Source organism: Leopardus geoffroyi, chromosome B1 (assembly GCF_018350155.1).
Source record: "Leopardus geoffroyi isolate Oge1 chromosome B1, O.geoffroyi_Oge1_pat1.0, whole genome shotgun sequence".
Lineage (NCBI taxonomy): Eukaryota > Metazoa > Chordata > Mammalia > Carnivora > Felidae > Leopardus > Leopardus geoffroyi.
Window position 1 is genome coordinate 113588980 of NC_059327.1, and position 20044 is coordinate 113609023.

The window sequence follows — 20044 nt, forward strand, 5'->3', positions numbered from 1 at the left end:
GGCGCAGTCGGTTAAGCGTCCGACTTCAGCCAGGTCACGATCTCGCGGTCCGTGAGTTCGAGCCCCGCGTCAGGCTCTGGGCTGATGGCTCAGATCCTGGAGCCTGTTTCCGATTCTGTGTCTCCCTCTCTCTCTGCCCCTCCCCCGTTCATGCTCTGTCTCTCTCTGTCCCAAAAATAAATAAACGTTGAAAAAAAAAAATTAAAAAAAAAAAAAAATAAACAAACAAGCATACAAAAAGTTAAAAGTGTAGAGCCCACTGACCATTTTCTGTGGTATTGATGCAAAATTAGGATACCCAAGCACATCCTCTATGAAATTATTGTCACAGCTTTTTCCAATCCAAATGTAAAAAACCTAAAACAAAAAAACCCAACAACATATTAAAGCTCCGTACTCAGAAACCTATTATAACTAATTTTCTCAAAATTGTGAAGCATAAAAGAGGTAAAGTATACCATCTTAAATTAGGAACAAACATAAAAGTAAAAGGAAACTCATAATTGGTACATTTGGAATCCATATTCAAGAATCTAGAGTGGTTCATGTCTTCTTTGCTTAAATTTCAAGACTTCCCATAAAATATTATTTTATTTTACCATCTTCCTTACTTTTTTCCCCCAATAGGGAGGTAGTGCTTTAGCCAGGATAACTGACTCACTGTATTTCCTATCCACTATTTCAATTACTATCTGTGTATTTTAACTAAGGGCTCTCCCTCACCCCTCCTTTCCTGCTCATAAGGTATCGTTTTGAAGCTATCTTGATCATTCTGACACCCTTCACCACCATCTGGCCCAGTGACTTCTCCTGAACTCCTAATCACTAATGGCTTAGACAATGGGGAGAAGTTGAAACTGCTTAAGACTCTTGAGGTCCCTTTGAATTTAATGATTCTAGATGCTAGACAGAATTTATCTTTTTACTTCTCTTTATCAAGTATACATAACCCATGACAATAAATAATGCATAATAATAAAATGATATCTGACTAGAAAAGTCTAAAATACCTGGCTCGTGCCAGGTACCAATTTATTGCTTCTCAGTTCCTAATCCCACCTTTCACTGCCTGACCTATGATAACAGAGCTGGCCTCTGTAAGTGTTTCTGCTTTTGCCAGCCAGAACAGTGTTAAACATCATCAGTAGAGGGTGCTTACAGAGCCACAGTCCATAAGGAAAGCACCTTCTCTTGTCAGTTTTTCTGCAGACAATTTTTGAAGAGGTGGTTGAGGTACGACCCTGTCATTAACATGTATCGCACCCTGAAAAAAAAAAAAAAAAAAGAGATGAAACGTGAAGGAACTTATATAACTATCATCACAGTCTGGAACTTATGTAAAGGCTACTACCAGCGTTTTATGAAATACTAAAAAATGACACTTGAGAATTTTCTAAGTTGCAAAAAAATTATTGATAATGCATTACCACCCTGGCTATAGAATCAAGACACTCAGATATATTCAAATTACAAAAATAAAAAACATGAATACGTAAAATGATCTGTCCATTTCCTTCCCTTCTGGGATCTGGACACATTAAAAGTATGACTATTAAATCTGCTGCAAAGCAAGCTACTTTTTTACATTTTTCTAGTAACAAAATAAAGAAGATTCCAACGAGTAGAGTGTTAACACAAGAAAGACACTATAAATTTGCATATTAAAAATAACTATTGGATACCAGATTTGGTTTATAATATAATCAAAATTGCACTTGTATCAGGGGGAACCACACCTCAACATAATAAAAGCTATATATGAAAACCCCAAGCTAACATCATACTTAATGGTGAAAAACTGAAAGCTCTTTCCACCCCCTAAGATCAGGAACAAGACAAGGATGTCCACTCTCAGCACTTTCATCAACACAGTATTGGAAGATCCAGCCACAGCAATCAGATGACAACGAAAATGAAAGGCATCCAAATTGGTAAGGAAGAAGTCAAACTTTCATTATGCAGATGACATGTTGCAATATACAGAAAACCCTAAAGAATCCACCAAAAAACTACTAGAAATGATAAATGAATTCAGAAAGGTCACAGGACACAAAATCAATATACAGAAATCCACTGCATTTCTATATACTAATAATGAAGTAGCAAAAAGAGAAATTAAGAAAACAATCCCATTTACAATTGTACCCAAAATAATAAAATACCTAGGAACAAACTTAACCAAGGAGGTGAAAGACTTGTACTCGGAAAACAATAAAACACTGATGAAAGAAATTGAAGATGACACAAACAAATGGAAAGATATTCCATGCTCATGGATTTAGAAAACAAGTATTGTTAAAATGTCCATACCACCCAAAGCAATCTACAGATTTAATGCAATCCCTATCAAAATAGCAACAGTATTTTTCACAGAACTAAAACAAACAATCTTAAAATGCATATAGAACCACAAAAGACCCTGAATAGCCAAAGCAATCTTGAAAAAAAAGAACAAAACTGGAGATATCACAATCCCAGATTTCAAGTTATACTATAAAACTATAGTAATCAAAACAGTATGGCACTGGCACAAAAACAGACACATAGATCAATGGAACGGAATAGAGAGCCTAGAAATAAACTCGTGATTATTTGGTCAATTAACCTTTGACAAAGGAGACAAGAATATGCAAGGGGAAAAAGACAGTCTCTTTAACAAATGGTGTTGAGAAAACTAGACAGCTACATGCAAAAGAATGAAACAGGACCACTGTCTTACACCATACACAAAAATAAACTCGGATTAAAGACCTAAATCTGAGATCTGAAATCGTAAAAATCTTAGAAGAGGGCATGTCAGACAGCAATTTCTCAGACATCAGCCACAGCAACATTTTTTCAGATAGGTTTCCTAAGGCAAAGGAAATGAAAGCAAAAATAAACTGTTGGGACCATGTCAAAATAAAAAGCTTCTGCACAGCAAAGGAAACAATCAACAAAACAAAAGACAACCTATTGAATGGGAGAAGATATTTACAAATGACATATCCAATAAGGAGTTAGATCTAAAATACACAAAAAACTTAAAGAACAAAAACCCAAATAATCCAATTAAAAAATGGGCAAGACATGAAAAGACATTTCACCAAAGACACCCAATATGGCCAACAGACACATGAAAAGATGTTCAACATCACTCACCATCAGGGAAATGCAAATCGAAACCACAATGAAATATCACCTCACACATGTCAGATGACCAAAATCAACAACTCAAGAAATAACAAGTGTTGGCGAGGATGTGGAGAAAAAGGAACCCCCATACACTATTGGTGGGAATGCAAACTGGTACAGCCATTGTGGAAAACAGTATGGAGGTTCCTCAAAAAGGTAAAAATAGAATTACCATATAATCCAGTAATTCCACTACTGGGTATTTCCCCAAAGAATACAAAAGCACTAATTCAAAAGGATACAAGCATCTCTATGTTTATAGCAGTGTTATTTAAAATAGCCAAAGTATGGAAGCAACCCAAGTATCCATCAACAGATGGATAGATAAAGAAGTGGTATATATAAATAATGGAATATTAGTCATAAAAAAGAATGATATCTTATCAGTTGCAATAACATGGGTGGATCTAGATGGTATGCTAAATGAAATAAGTCAGTCAGAGAAAGACAAATACCCCATGATTTCACTCATGTGTGGAATTTAAGAAAACATGAAGAAAAAAAGGAACAAACAAAAAATAGACTATTAACTATGGAGAACAAACTGGTGGTTACCAGAGGGAAGGTGGGGGGAGATGCAGGAAACAGGTGAAGGAGATTAAGAGTACATTTATCATGATGAGCACTGAGAAATGTACAGAATTGTTGATCCACTATATTGTACACCTGAACGTTATATATAACATTATACTATACATTAATTATACTGGAATTAAAAACAAAAACAAAAATTGCATTCTGATCACATCAGGAACAGTCAGTATCTACCAAATACAAATGGAAATGTCCACTCTACAATTTACTTTGTAATAAATATAACCAAACCCATAAGCTGAATTACTTCCCGTTATTTTTGAAAACTCCATAACCATAGACAGTATCTAATAGTCCTACTGTTCAACCAACTCTACAGCTAGTGTCGTGATTTACTATATTATATAGGGAAAGAGCAGATGTAAAAAATTGTTAGCACCTTACATTAGCAGCCTAGCTGTAGAATCAAGACGCTCAAATATATTTTAAAAATCCTACCTCATCTGTCAATCTGTCTATCCTGTATAAGTTGGGATGAATCATTTTCATTAGATGAACAAGTGGCTGACACTTTATCTGACACATGGCATATACACGATCATCCAGGCGTGTGCTTGTACCAGTTCTAAATGCTTTCTACGAGGAAAAAAAATACATATTTTCAAATAAAACAAATATAGACAAACATTAAAACAAGTATACATACCATCACAGTCATGGAAAAAGCATGGCTTCAAAACAGACCTGGATTAAATTCTCAGCTCTGACACTGAACAGGTAGATAGGTGAGCAAGTTATTAGCTTCTCAAAGCTATACTATTATCATAAGAAAAACAAAAAAATGCTTACCTCTCTAGGGTGTGATAAGGATTAAATAAGATGATGCATATATAACAGTTATTATAGTGCTTGAGACTTGGAAAGATGTTCGATGGACAGTAAATCCTTTCCTTAGAGTCTTGTTCCAGAAGCACATACATACTAAGAGTGTGCTATAAAAGCATACCATTCTTTAAGTTGCTCCCACATATTATTTTTTTTAATGTTTATTTATTTTTGAGAGAGAGAGAGACACCAAGAGCGAGAATGAACCAGGGAAAGGCGGAAAGGCAGAGAGAGAGGGAGATACAGAATCCGAAGTAGGCTCCAGGATCCGAGCTGTCAGCACAGAGCCTGATGCGGGGCTTGAACTCCCGAACTGCGAGATCATGACCTGAGCCAAAGTTGGACGCTTAACCAACTGAGCCACCCAGGTGCCCCTTGTTGCTTCCACATATTAAAGAGAGCATATGGTTTCAAACATCCTGTTTTTATATACTTTCATTTTCCACTGATCTTCTGTTTTTCAAAAATTTTCCAGTGCTAAGCTGCAAAACTGTCTAGTTAAATATGAAAAACCCCAGAAAACCTGATTTCATTTCTTCATCTTTATGAAATGTAACAGTGTAGACAGAGAGCTACCTGTTTAAGAAGGGCCAAAACATAGAGAGGAAACAGCTTGAGGGAGCTGGGTGCTATCAGGGCAGAGTGCTGTAAATTTGAGACCGTTGAGCCGTATGCAGATAAGGAATCCACGACAGCATTCACTAAGGCATCTCTTGCATCTGATAGGCTTGAGGAGATGGATCGATCAACAGCTATAAAGCAATCAAAATGAAAATGTATTTCACCATTAGATTCCAATGAATGCTACAAGAGATAAAATTTACATGCATTTCTTAAGAAAGCAACAAACACTGTTTTCAGGATAGAAAAATACATTTCACCTGCCCCTTCATTTTGCAAGTGTCTACTCATGACACATTTTTTGTGAGGTAAATGTGAACAATTCTGTCAATCAGAACAAATCTAGATTGTTTTGGACCTTTTGGTTTTAGTCTCTATACATCTAAAAATGCTTAACTTCTATTGATATTAGGGAATGTGTACCATCCATTTACATCTGAGCAAGAAAGCTCTAGGGATGTTTTCATTTCTCCAGTAGAAGCCACATGTATAAAGTATCTTTTTTTTTTTTTTTTTTTTTTTTTGCATAAACAGTGCTGGGTTCTGCTGAGTCATACCTTGTGATCCTCTAAAATTTTCTTTATTAAAGCATTTCCAGGTCAACAAAAAAAGAGGGCAACTGAACATAGCTTCTCATGCAGACACTGAAGAGCCAGGTATCAGTGTGAAAGTTATTTTCTTCCAAGCACATATTTTATTAAACTAGAGATAGCCTATAGGTATGCCCAAGTATTAAAAATAAAAATTATATTGAATAAAAAAAATTATATTGAAAAACAATCAGTTATAACATACTGAATTTGAAATACAGATAAAATAATAAAATATTGGGATACTTTAGTATATCGTATTATAATTTTTCCCAAAATGGATAATAATGACTACTTTTCTCTAGGACTACATGAAAAATAAGATTCATTTCATGTCAAAAAGGAAAATTCATTAAAAACAACACTCCCAGTGTTATATTAATTCCCCAAAAGACTTTTTTTTTTTTAACTTACATATAATAATATTTATTCTTTTGGGTATAATTCTATGGTGATTATATGTCAAACGCACAGCTATGTAATCAATATCACAATCAAAATACACCGCAGTTCCATTACCCCAAAAATATCCAGTGGTGCTGGCCCCTTGTAGTAAAATCTTCCCACTATCCTTAACCCTGATAATCACTGATCTGTTTTTCACCCCTGGAATTTTCCCTTTTCCAGAATGTCATATGAGTATGTCTACAGCTGTCTCCTTTTGAAGCTAGCTCCCTTCCATTTAGCATGATGCCTCTGAGAGACATCCATGTCTATTCACATATCAACAATTCATTTCTTTTTATCACTGAGTTACAGTTAATGGTATGGATATACCATAGTTTGTTCAAACATTCATCAACTGAAGGACATTTGGGTTGTTACCAGTTTTTAGTGATTATGAATCCCCCAGAAGGTTTTAAACTGAAGAGTTAATAAGAAATATAAGAACAGTCCAATTCACACTTCTGTAAGTGAAGATGTAAAACACATACACTTTCTAAGTAAGTAATTTCTAGGGTAAAAAACGTCCAGGTTTCAGCTTTTAGGACAGAAGAATCCAAGTCGTCCACGTTCTTACTCACCCATGTTTGCCAAAAGGCAGATGGCAGCCTGTACGTCCACTCCTGCATACACATCTGCTAGTGAACTCACCACTGGCAAACAGAGCGTGTGCACTCTAATTCTCCGTTCGCCTATAGGAAATGATGAAATAATGTCAAAACACACTAGGCCAAAACAGAATTAAAGCAGACAGGTCAAAACAGTATTCAGCTTACTATTTGACTGAATTAAACCAATAGGATTCTGAAATGTAAAAACAAAGTTTTACACGTAATGGGTTTTAAAGAAAATCAAACACTCTCCATATTTATAGATTGTGATATATATTTTGTATACAGTTGAACATTAAGTTCTGGCTTTTATTTATTTTTTTAAAAAAAAAATTTTTTTTTTCAACGTTTATTTATTTTTGGGACAGAGAGAGACAGAGCATGAACGGGGGAGGGGCAGAGAGAGAGGGAGACACAGAATCGGAAACAGGCTCCAGGCTCTGAGCCATCAGCCCAGAGCCCAACGCGGGGCTCGAACTCACGGACCGCGAGATCGTGACCTGGCTGAAGTCGGACGCTTAACCGACTGCGCCACCCAGGCGCCCCTGGCTTTTATTTTTAAATTTTTTATTATTTTTAATTTTTTGAGAGAGAGAGAGAGAGAGAGTGTGCGCACAAGCTGTGGAGGGGGACAGAGGTAGAGATACAGAGAATTTTAGGCAGGCTCCACACTCAGTGCAGAGCCTGACACGGGGCTTGATCCCACGACCCTGGGATCATGACCTGAGTGGAAATCAAGAGTTGGACATTCAACCAACTAAGCCACCCAGGTGCCTCCTGGTTTTCAGTTTAATATCAATCATTGTAAATTATATACAGCATAGTAAAATGTCGGAAAACCTGACTGTCAAGTAACTAACATGGGTCTTACATGATATACAGATTTATTTATTTTATGGGGCAAAAAATAATGCTAAGGATGACATAGCTGGATTTAGCATGAGTTTACCAGACACATACGATACTGAGAATCCATGACTTCCACGAGTCAAAAATATTAAATATTAGATATTAAAAGGGCACCTGGGTGGCTCAGTTGGTTGAGTTTCTGACTCTTGATTTAGGCTCAGGTCATGATCCCAGGGTTGTGGGATTAAGCCCTGCATCGGGCTCTGTACTGAGCATGGAGCCTGCTTGGGATTTTCTCCCCTGCTTGTGTGCTCGCTCTCTCCCTTAATAAAACAAAACAAAACAAAAACAACAACAACAACAACAACAACAAAATGATATTAAAGATTCAAAATGAGTTAAAAAAAAAAAAACGAACATATATTTGATTAACTAATGCAGATTACATTTATCTCCCACTGTACATTCATTCTTTCTCCCCATTTCCACCAGCATGTAAAAGGAGGGGGAAATTACGGCTGATTATATTTCATATCTATTAACATTACCTTTGCTTGATGTATATAATAAAGCTGTCTGAAAGCACACTAAGGAAGTATCTGTCAAATTTTCTTCGATTGACAGCTGTACTGCAAATCCAGCATCAGGATTGATGTTGGCAAGGGATAACAAATCAGTGGAACGGACAAAGAAGTTTCCATGAAAAGTGTGCATTGAAAGACCTAGGGAAGAGAAAACTTGTTATAAAAGATAAAGCGACAGAAGTATCTTTACCTCAGGCTAAAGCTACTTTTTAAAGTAAAAACTGTCTCTGATTTTGAATTTTTTTTTTTTAGTAGCCTCCATGCTGGAGGCATGGAGCCCAATGCGGGGCTTGAACTCAAGACTCCGAGATCAAGAGTCAAATGCTTAACTGACTGAGCCATTCAGGTGCCCCTGTGATTCTAAATCAAAAGGGTTAGGATTAGGGTGTTAGTAGAGGTTCTAAAATACCAATTCAAAACTAACAAACAATGCACGAAACAGTATACATTTAACTTGTATTGATAACTAATCTTATATTTTCTCATACATGATTTGAAGTCAGACAAAGATCTAATATACAAAATGAAACTAATGACAGTTACTATATAACTCATTTAAGAATTAAAATTGGGGGGGGGAGGGCGCCCAGGTGGCTCAGTCTGTTTAGGGTCTGACTTTCGCTCAGATCACGATCTCACAGTCTGTGGGTTGGAGCCCCGCGTTGGGCTCTGTGCTGACAGCTCAGAGCCTGGAGCCTTCTTTGGATTCTGTGTCTCCCTCTTTCACTGCCCCTCCCCGGCTTATGCTCTGTCTCTCTCTCTTTCAAAAATAAACATTAGGGGCGCCTGGGTGGCGCAGTCGGTTAAGCGTCCGACTTCAGCCAGGTCACAATCTCGCGGTCCGTGAGTTCGAGCCCCGCGTCGGGCTCTGGGCTGATGGCTCAGAGCCTGGAGCCTGTTTCCGATTCTGTGTCTCCCTCTCTCTCTCTCTCTGCCCCTCCCCCGTTCATGCTCTGTCTCTCTCTGTCCCAAAAATAAATAAACGTTGAAAAAAAAAAAAAAAAAAAAAAAAAAAAACAAAAATAAACATTAAAAAAAATTTTTTTTAAGTAAAATTAGGGATGAGAATCCCTCCAGCAAACATTCACATAAAACTGAGGCAATGCAAACTGAAGACTAACTGAACGATTATGAAGGCAAAGATCATTCATCAAACAATTTTCACTTATGATCTTCCCTACTCCTCTAATTCTCCTTCTAAAATCACCTCCAGTATGGCTTTTTCTTAGGTTCTTCCTAATAAAGCAAACATTACTTTTTCTCATTTATTCAAATTACTTAAGAAATTAGGCAATGATTATTCAACAACTATATACATTTAAAACAGCTTAGAGCTGACTGGTTCAAGCAGGGAGTCCTGAATGATGAAGAATCATTATAGGTAGTCAAAGTAATTTTGACAAAAGTATATAACATAAAGCATGATTTTTGTAATTTCATACCTTTAGTACACCTTATTCTCATAACAGCTTCAAACCCAATTTTTCTTGTGAGATACCGTTTCAGGTCTTTCTGTAACTTTTCTGCTTGTGAAGGGTTGTGAGTATAGTGGAAAGATGGATAATAATAGATGCACCCTGCAGAATACTTGGACATGCAAGCTTTAGAGAGAAATATAAAAAATATTAGCTACAGAAACAATGATATCCTATAATAATATCCAGGAATATCTTACTTGCCCAACAACAGTACAGATTTTTATATCATGAAAAAAATCTAAGTCTTAAGGAAGAAGCCTAAGCTGTCAAAGTAAGAAAATACAAATCTGCGAAAACACAAATATTTGTAAAATATCTGGATAGGGTTTCTTGTTGAGCAGAATGGCAAAGGAATTAGATTTTAAAAACAAATAGTAATAGCATTTTAGATTTGTATAGTGCTGTACAGTTACTGGTAATTTTCATAGGTATCATCTATCTAATTCACATGCTTTTTATCCCCAAATATTGAGAACCCTTACTAAAGAGTTTAGATTTGACTATATGCTAAAAATGTTTACGTAAACAGATGAACATGGAATCTCCTTACCTAGAGAAGCAAGATCAGAATACTGTGAACTTAAGAGGAACAGATCCACTGCAGTCTGCTGCCCTGAGCAATCTAAAGCCAGTTTCTTATAAAAATCCGTTGCAGGGCCAAGATGCTGTACAACCTAAGTCAACAGGCCATAAAGAAAGAGCTGGAAGCCTTGCGCTATGCACACATTTCTACATCTCTCTTACAGTAATGAAGATGATACTTCGTCCTCCTATCAAACCAAGTAAGTTTTTGAAACATCTAGGTAGTTGGCGTAGATCCTACAAGACTAATTGTTAACATTTATAAAGCACTAATAAAGGACTTTTGGAGAGGTTTTAAGTAAATTGAAGTTACCTACATTTTACAGGTGAGGAAACTGAGGCAAAAAATGATTAAGTAACAACCAATTACGTGTTTACTGAGTGGCGGACGCTGGAATATAAAACTGAGAAGTCTGGCTCTGGCTCAGAGTGAGTGCTGTTAACCATTACTGTGTACTGTTACATGACAATGTGACGGAATCAAAGACTGATGAAGGTTTTTCCTATTGGCATGAGGACACTTGAGCTGAGAAGGTGGCACTGGTGAAGAGTTAAAAATGCAAGAGTCAGACTCCAATTCTTAACTCCTATGCTACACTGCATAATAAAATATTTCAATCCTCTTAATTATAATGTATGATTACTGTATTAGAGTTTACTCAGATATGAAGAAATATGTATATCAGAACAGGTATTTAAGCTTCTGAGTCCCAGGAAATAAAGAGTATTTCCAAAAGTTAAAGGAGATAAATAAAACAAAACTGCATTAGAGACTTCAGTAACACATAACACCTTCCTCTGTTCAAAACCCCTCAGTATTCTATGATGGATTGCAATGGATCAGTGAACTGAATGCTAGCTGTACTTGATGAGTTTAAAAAATACATTTGCCCTAATTTATTTTAAAATTAGATTTTTTTCTGAAAAACAACTTAAAAAATGCAGTTTCTGGGATGTCTGGGGGGCTCAGTTGGTTAAGTGCCCAACTCTTGATCTCAGAATTGTGAATTCAAAACTTGCTTTGGTCTCCACATTGGGCATGAAGCCTACTTAAAACAAAAACAAAAAACCTTCCTAATAATACAGTTTCTATAATAAGTAAAATATGGCACTATTTTTCTCTAGCAAATTGATGAAGAATAAAAAAACAGTAAAAATAATGGCTAGAAGATTTGAGAGTCCTTAAGGATGCAGTTGATTAAAAAAAAAAAAAAAAAAAGAAAGAAAGAAAGAAAGAAAGAAAGAAAAAAAAGAAAAACCCTAAGCAAGTAAAACACTTTAATAACTTAAGTTTGACCCAATAATTTCGCTTCTAGGAATGTTTCCTAAGGAAAGACTAAATATGTGGCTAAATGTTTATGGCATTACTAAAACTGTTTAGTTCAGACTCACAATTAGTTGTAACAGTATTCCCTTGAGGTCACATAAAACTTATACACAGCACAAAAATGATTATTCTAGCTCATTTATTATTTGAAACAAGGGATTAAAATATTCTGACCAACTCTTCATGTAAAACCCAAGTAATATTCAGTCTCATAGTTTTTGTTTTTTGTTTTTCCTTAATAGAGAAAATATGGAGACAACTGTTCAGTAGCTAGGAGGCAACTAATTAAATCGAGTACTTTCATATTTACTAAAAGATATTCTTTATTTTTGAAAGTTTATTTATGTTTTTTAGTAATCTTTATCTTCAAAGTGGGGCTTGAACTCACGACCCTGAGATCAAGAGTTGCATGTTCTTCTGACTGAACCAGCCAGGTGCCTCTAAAAAATATTTTTTAAAGATAATTTTCAGGGGCACCTGGGTGGCTCAGTTGTAAGCTTCTGACTTCAGCTCAGGTCATTATCTCAAGGTTCGTGAGTTTGAGCCCCGTATTGGGCTCTGTGCTGACAGCTCAGAGTCTGGAGCCTGCTTTGGATTCTGTGTCCCCCTCTCTTTCTGCACCACTCCTGCTTGTGCTCGCTCGCTCTCTCTCTCTCTCTCTCTCTCTCTCTCAAAAATAAATAACATTAAAAAAAAGTTAAGACAATTTTCGGGACCTCAGAAAATGCTCACAATGTACTACTCTTCAATGAAAAAAAGTCAGTTAAAACATATACTATATACGTATGATGCCTGATTATGCATATTTGTATGTGTTTATATAAACATTATTATCTTTTTTTTTTTTTTTTTTTAAAGATTTTAAGTAATCTCTACACCCAACATGGGACTCAAACTCAAGACCCCAAGATCAGGAGTTACATGTTCTTCAACCAAGCCAGTGAGGCACCCCTAAATGCTATTATCTTGATAGTAAAGATTATTGATGGTTTATTCTTGTTATACAACGGTTTGTATTATCTTTATAATTAAAATGTTTATGGGGGCGCCTGGGTGGCTCAGTCGGTTAAGTGTCCGACTTCAGCCTAGGTCATGATCTTGCCGTTCCCGAGTTCGAGCCCCGTGTCGGGCTCTGTGCTGATAGCTCAGAGCCTGGAGCCTGTTTCAGATTCTGTGTCTCCCTCTCTCTCTCTCTGCCCCTTCCCCACTGACACTCTGTCTCTCTCAAAATAAACATTAAAAAAATTTTTTTAAATGTTTATTAGTATGAACATGTTAAATTGTAATATCTCAGATTTAGTATTATCAGTTGTATAACAGAAAAGAGAACTGCAGCCAGAAAATCAAGTCACACCTTCACCACTAGTTACTTAACCTTTGGCAAATTTAATCTATTTTCCTCATCTGTAAAATGAAAGGATTAGAGTAAGTTATTTTTAAATTTCTATGACTTGCAAAGAAAGTAATACAAAGAACGCAAAATGATACATTTTCTCACCAGATTTTTACTATCAATGAAGTAATAAAGCAGAATAACGAACAAATAATTACATGGGCTATGGAGGTACAAAACAAAATCTTAAACATGACAGAGAAACCAAATCTAAAATACCTTTGTGCTTGATCTCTGATTAGGATCTTCTCTGGACTGCAGAAGTCCTGCACCCAAGGAAGGTAACTGTGTCTGAAATACAGACACACGGCCACCTGTTGGAGACATTAATTTAAAGGCAGCCTGAAGCGCAGGACCAAGGGCACTGTGTGTTTCTCTTGTATTGGTGAACATATTTGGTAATGCATTCAATAAGTCTTTTATAAGCTGGGAAAACAAAGATTAAAAGTTGAATTACTCAGAGGGCAAGGCAATTTTCTTCTTTAAAACATTCTGGAGTATAATATATACCACTGTATCTTAGGGGATATAAACTGAGGGGTCAATAAGTATGCTACCTACATTGTCTATGCAATATTAATATACTAAGTAAACAAACGTTAAAGATTTTAGTAAACAGTTAAGATAACAGAAATATTTTCATACTTTAAGAGAAAAGTCAATCTCACCTCTTTACTTTCATACAGATTCACAAGTAAGCTATCCGGTGTAGGTAGAAAAACATCTAAAGGGAAAACATATATTTTAATCAATAGATAAATCAAGTCAAAAGAATATCATAAATTTAAAAATCTTAGTTTTTAACAGGCCGTATATATAATGGGAACCATGATACTGCTTTATTAAATATATATTATACATATGTGTGTGCACACATAAGTACACACACAGACATAGAAAACTTAGAATGAAATATGTTCCAGAAAACAAACTATATCTATCTAGAGAGAGAGAAGAGAGGAGAGAGGAGAGAGAGAAGAGAGGAGACAGAGAGGGAGAGGGAGGACAGAGAGAGAGAGAGAGAGAGAGAGAGAGAGAGAGAAAGCATGAATTGGGGAGTGGGGCAGAGGGAGAGAGAAAGAATCTAAACAGGCTCCATGCTCAGCACAAAGCCTGATATGGGGCTGGATCCCACAACCCTGGAATCATGACCTGAGCCAAAATCAAGAGATGGACGCTCAACCAACTGAGCCACCCAGGCACCTCGCCTGGAAACTGTTTTTAAAGTATCAAAGTGTACCGAATTATCCTTACAGCACTATGACAGGATGTATTGTCAAATACAGTAGCCTCAATTCCAAAATCTATAGTCACAAAGACTTCTATTCACTGCTTACCATCTATATCAGACACAATCAACATTTGAGGTTGTGATAATCCTTCTTGTAAATTGTAGAAATGAATGGTGCTATCGAAGGTCATGAACCCTATTCTTGTTCGTGAATCTCCAGGAAGCCTAAGGATAAAAATGTAATTTTAAATTCAAAGTGTTTAGTAACATATTTTATTAAAAAAAAATAATGAAATAGTAAACAAAGTCTAAGAATAATTACACATGCTTTTTCATAGAGGAAAGTTATTCCTCTCTAAACCAACATACATCAGAAAAGAGCAAAGATGAAACATCCCATTTTCAGATGAAACCAACGTGTTTAGAGCTAATACTCAAGAAAACTGAACCATGTTCAAATAATAAACCAAAACTAAAAATGAAATGATTACAAAAATCAAAGATTTCTTACTAACTTTCCTCTAGCACACACTCCTTTAACTAAATAAACATTTACTCATATTTTCAGTTCCAATGCTACAAAAAGAGTATATGTAGCTCAAACTGTTTAAGGACAGATGACAAATGAGTACTTTCCAAGAAAAGACAATGTAATTAATGTAAACCAGATTTTATTTTTTAATTCTATTTTATTTATTTATTTTTATATTTATTTAGTTTTGAGAAACAGTGAGACAAAGTGTGAACGGGGGAGGGGCAGAGACAGGAGGAGACACAGAATCTGAAGCAGGCTCTAGGCTCTGAGGAAGCGGTCAGCACAGAGCCTGATGCGGGGCTCGAACCCATGAACTGTGAGATCATGACCTGAGCTGAAGTCGGACGCTCAACCGACTGAGCCACCCAGGCGCCCCTGTAAATCAGATTTTAATGTGGAAATTCTTAAATAAAAATCACATTTAAGAACATCAAGACATTTTATCTATTATCAGTCCTTTAAAAGTTTTCTGCAAGAACTCAGTATTAAAGAGTCAATGCCGTGGCAAAAAAAAAAAGAATAAATGACCATTTCTTTGCCTGTCAGGTTCTCCTTATTGATAAAATGGATGCTTCATCTTACAAAAATATTTTTTAAGTACCACTATGTTAAATGCTGTTATATAATTTATTATTTTAGCAATGCTTTTAAAATATTTTTGAATATCACAGGATGCCAAAACAGTGTACATCAAAAACAAGAAACATTATTACTGTTATGCATTATTGATCAGGCCAGTCAGATAGTCTGCAAAGTCAAAGAAAATTTCAGAAAACAATGCACCAACTTATGTGGGTGTTTAGCTTACCAATACTGGTCAAGATTTATGATGTTTCTACAGATGATTCTTTACTCCTCTGAAATTTCTAAGGTCATGGAGTGTTAGGGCTGTTTGTTACCGATTAGAATGGAGACTCCCTATCTACTCTACTCCAAGCTCAAAATTCAGAGTTGAGATGCAATTGCTCCATATCAAATTGCTCTTTCTCCAAGTTATATCCATAGCCCTTTCCAAAAACATGTTACCTTCTTTTTTTACTTTCCTGATGCTATTTTCTGCTTAATAATAATAATAAAATATATATGTGTGTGTGTGTGTGTGTGTGTGTGTGTGTGTGTATGTGTGTGTATATATATATTTGTATGTTATGTTTTAAATAATTTGCCATTCCCAATTTTATCCTTTTGGTTTGGCATGGTCTATTTAACTCACAAATAGTCATGCACTGGACAGGCTCCTGTTTCTAGGGTCATACCCTCATGCTTTTTCAGCAAGCTGACTCTTCAGGTTTAAAACTATTTCTTTGCAGTCTTCCATTGCTACTCACTGCTGAAACTACACCCGAATTAATAAGTACTTGTGCCTAAAAACAGGGCAAATGCTTCAATCAAGGATGAAATTATGAAAACTCTAAGGTACTAAAAGAAACTAAAAGCAAATCATTTAAAGTTTCTGGGTATTTTTATCTCAACGTTATCCACTGGTCATAGGCCCAGATCAGTGATGTGTAGACTATGGTAACAGAGCAAGGATTCTCAGACTTAAATGGAAGGTGGGAGAGAACCTTCTGAAATCACCAAGAGTACTTCTGACAAAGTATTTATATATAACCACCCCTGCTCCTCTACACATGTCAAGAACCAATGCAGGTGTGAGCCACTCTTACTAATAACCTTAAGTCATATATCCTGTAGGTTTGGGGAGTAAAAAAAGAAATGTACAAACTACTTTGTTTTCCAGAGGTTTGGAAGGTCCATTTTTGAAGCTAGTTGAGGGTCTCCTTCATGACCAATACTAGGCAGGATTTAGAGCCAATATCCTATACCCTGTTTCTAATTGCACGATATAGCTCATTTCTAATGTGTCAAAATGAAGAGTTCAGTTTCCGGCTTCCTGAAATATTCAGCACAAAATCAATTCCTTCTTCCCTTTTATCTGGCTCATTTTCTCATTAGGACATTTGAAACTCATGAAAAACTCCTTGCTTAGGCAAAAATTACAGCTAGATTTCTCTCATCTGGATCCTTGATATCCTGGTCAGTGTTCAGATCTGTCAAGTCAGAGGAACAGTTAGATGAACAGAGGAACAGTTAAATTCCTTAGCAAGTACTAAACATTTACAATTTTATGATTTGGACACCAAGTCATAAATCATAATAATTGAAGTAGCAGGATCCTTGGTCTGAGGTGGACAAGAAGTACTGTGCAGTGATAGATAAATGAAGTCAAACTGTAATAAAAACGAACCCCATAAATTGCTAATAAACTTCACATTTATATATATTTGTACACACACAAACACATTATGAGTAAAAACATTTCTTACTTGTCTAGGTTTTCTAACAACGACTGGCACAAAATTGTCAAATATCCAGCTTCCACTGCATTATGAGATACATCTAAAACAAATAAGTAAACTGCAGGTTGAGGAGGACGAAGCTGAAAGGAATAAAAATAATGTAATTTATTTAGTAGGCACAGTTTATTCTTTTCATACCACTGTTACCACTGGGTATTTACTGATGACACAAAAAAATACACACATAGGATCGATATTTTGTAAGATCTAATGCGCTTAAAAAAATGACATTCCTTTAACTTTTTTTCTTATAAAGTTGGTTATGGATTAAGCATAATAAGGTAGTTGTTACACAGTAATAGTTAAATAAGCCAAATGTCTTCCTGATAGAGTGCTGAGCTATCTTTCAAAGAAAAATTAAGCTTATTTACTATTTAATGCGAACCTCTATATCCCTTCCCTACTCCAAAAAACATTGTTTTTTATATTTAGTTTTTAGAATCTTACAACTGATAGTAGTAGTCATTAGTACTAGCTGTTGGGTCACCTGGTGGTGGCTAAGTCACAAGTATTAAGTGTTAAGTGTAAAGAAAGTGCTTGTGATGGTATTCTAAGTATGTTAAGTCATTATCTGGTAGAGATATATACTGAAGTATTTATAGGTTAAATGATATGATGCTGGGATCAGCATTTAATAAACTCCAAGGTGGGTGAGGGGAGGGAACACTGGGGTGGACTGGGTTTAGATGAAATGTATTTAGCAAAATGTTGCTAACTGTTGAAGCTTGGTGATAGGTAAATAATGGCTCACTATACTATTATTTCTTTTTTGTAGTAGGCTTGAAAAATTACTGCTATAGAAAGTTAAAAGGATATATAAAATCTTTTTTTTTCTTAATATGCCAACCAAAGATCATATAGCAAAAATTAAAGATTAACTTCTTGCTTCACCACTTCAATTAGATTGAGATCCTAAGGAGCCATAACAGAGTTGGGAATGTAAGTTGTAAAGAAGGCAAGAAGTTCAGAGTAAAAGTGCCCAAAAGTAAAAGTTAATATATGGAAACAGACAAGGAAATAGTAGTTAAGTGGGGAGATACTAAACTGGACACAAAGGACCATAAAAATCACAAAAATAAAGAGAGAGATGGGTTGAACAGCAGGAATTTAATACACATTAACTGTCCCTGTTCACCTTTCCCCACTAGCAACACCTTACATTTTTGCAGGCGACAAAGATTAGTAATGAGGATACTGAAGAAATGTAGGTTATTATAAATGCATTTAAAATGAATAGATATGATAAAGAGGAGAACTTTAGCTAAGAATCCATTTTTGTAAATAGAAAAGAAGAATGAGATCTTAAAGGACTAGTATAATTAAAGAACAAGTAGAATTTTGTGATGAACTGGAGAGAGAAAAATTAAAGTGAGGTCGATATCCATTTATCTTGATATCTGTACTGGGTGAACCAGTAAGATGGTGATATCTTTAGGAGCCGGAAAACTGCAGTTTTTGGCAAAAACATGAGTTTTTCTGTTTGAAGGTCTTAAATATTAAACGGCAAAAGGATATTTATATTCATTCCATGACAGTAATCAAATCAAAATGACAACAAATTATAAATGTAAGTGCTTATCACAAAATTTTACTAATGTTTCTTAGTGACATAACTGCATTCTTTTAGGACATCAAGTAACCTTTATAAAAAGTTTTCTATTTGTTAAATATAAACTTTCAGTATTCTTGTAAAAAAATAATACTGGGGACAATACAAAATTTTGCAGGAATTTACCTCACAGAAAATTATAAATGACCAATACAGTTATATCCTATGGCTAATTTTTACACTGAGTAGTTACCATGTAATCTGAAGAAGCAATGAATTCCACAGTTGAATTCTGAACTTCTGGTCGTTTATGAGGCTCTCCATAAGATCGAGTTAGGGGGTTATACATAAATTCTTCAGGAACTAGGTAACAAACAGAAATCCAGTACAAAGTTAGTAATATGTTTTGTAACTAAACACACGTGTACATACCAAGAAATAAACACCTTCGTCAATATCTGTATCAAGTTTCAACAGTTCTGTGAACATCTAATGGTAAAAACACTCCTTAAAAAATATATCAAGATAAAATAAACATATAGTGAAATCAAGTGAGGAAACCAGGACACGGGCAACCCTGTTTCCCAGGCTTGTGTCCTATTTATTATATCACATGACATGAAAAGAAAGCAGACAGAAACGCAAATTTGAAAGTAATTATACTACAAGGACCTCAAAAATGATTAAAGGGAAACCAGACAGACACGCTGGTAGGCACGTGTCTACACATACTGGTAAAAAGGTATGCTTGCTTAAATGGACCAATTATATTTGGTAATGTAGAAACCGAAGATAATCTTAACTTGGCAGGATCAAGCACAGTTAGTCTACATGACCTTCACTGCTTGTTCTGTGAATATTATTTTTACTTGGCCTTACTGTCACTCTGCTTATTATCAATCATCCCCGGGCCAGCCAAGATGAAGCGTCCCTAGCCTACATTTTCTCCATTAAAAGGGGCCTGAAAGTTTTTGAAGCAATGAGGAAAGAGACCAGATAATGACAAAATTGTCAAAATGTTTAAAATAATATTAAACACACTTATTTTAAGAATCTGAAACTCACCATCATTAACTCTATAGCACAAATTGCATTTCCATCTACGTTGATCAATGAAGGATACAAAAGGGTTGATATATGTTCGACACGACCGGCACCTCACGATGGTGTTTGATGTTATCACTGGTAATTGCTAGGAAGTAAAATAAAGACGCTGTAGCAGAAAAATCACCACAGGGAAAAACGGAACGCATACTGCTCTGCTCCACATACACAACAGAAACCATAACTGAGTTTT

The 20044-nt window shown here is 35.6% G+C and overlaps 1 protein-coding gene and 1 long non-coding RNA gene across 5 annotated transcripts in view; one reads left to right on the forward strand and one right to left on the reverse strand.

Annotated features, from left to right (window-relative positions):
- SEC24B (SEC24 homolog B, COPII coat complex component) overlaps positions 1-20044 on the reverse strand; it is a 101263-nt gene that overhangs the window by 4696 nt on the left and 76523 nt on the right. For all 4 annotated transcript variants that reach the window (XM_045470644.1, XM_045470636.1, XM_045470627.1 and 1 more), the window contains 14 exons: positions 19813-19939; positions 19001-19110; positions 17166-17278; positions 14410-14528; positions 13741-13796; positions 13292-13498; positions 10321-10444; positions 9735-9893; positions 8257-8430; positions 6830-6940; positions 5170-5345; positions 4207-4344; positions 1160-1264; positions 265-357 (listed from right to left, as the gene is read on the reverse strand). In XM_045470644.1, coding sequence (XP_045326600.1) covers positions 265-357; positions 1160-1264; positions 4207-4344; positions 5170-5345; positions 6830-6940; positions 8257-8430; positions 9735-9893; positions 10321-10444; positions 13292-13498; positions 13741-13796; positions 14410-14528; positions 17166-17278; positions 19001-19110; positions 19813-19939 — 1812 coding nt within the window. The remainder of the gene's footprint in view (positions 1-264; positions 358-1159; positions 1265-4206; positions 4345-5169; positions 5346-6829; positions 6941-8256; positions 8431-9734; positions 9894-10320; positions 10445-13291; positions 13499-13740; positions 13797-14409; positions 14529-17165; positions 17279-19000; positions 19111-19812; positions 19940-20044) is intronic.
- On the forward strand, positions 10439-12670 carry LOC123594064. Its single transcript, XR_006710655.1, has 3 exons — positions 10439-10552; positions 10679-10781; positions 12538-12670. It is a non-coding gene; the product is annotated as an uncharacterized LOC123594064 (long non-coding RNA).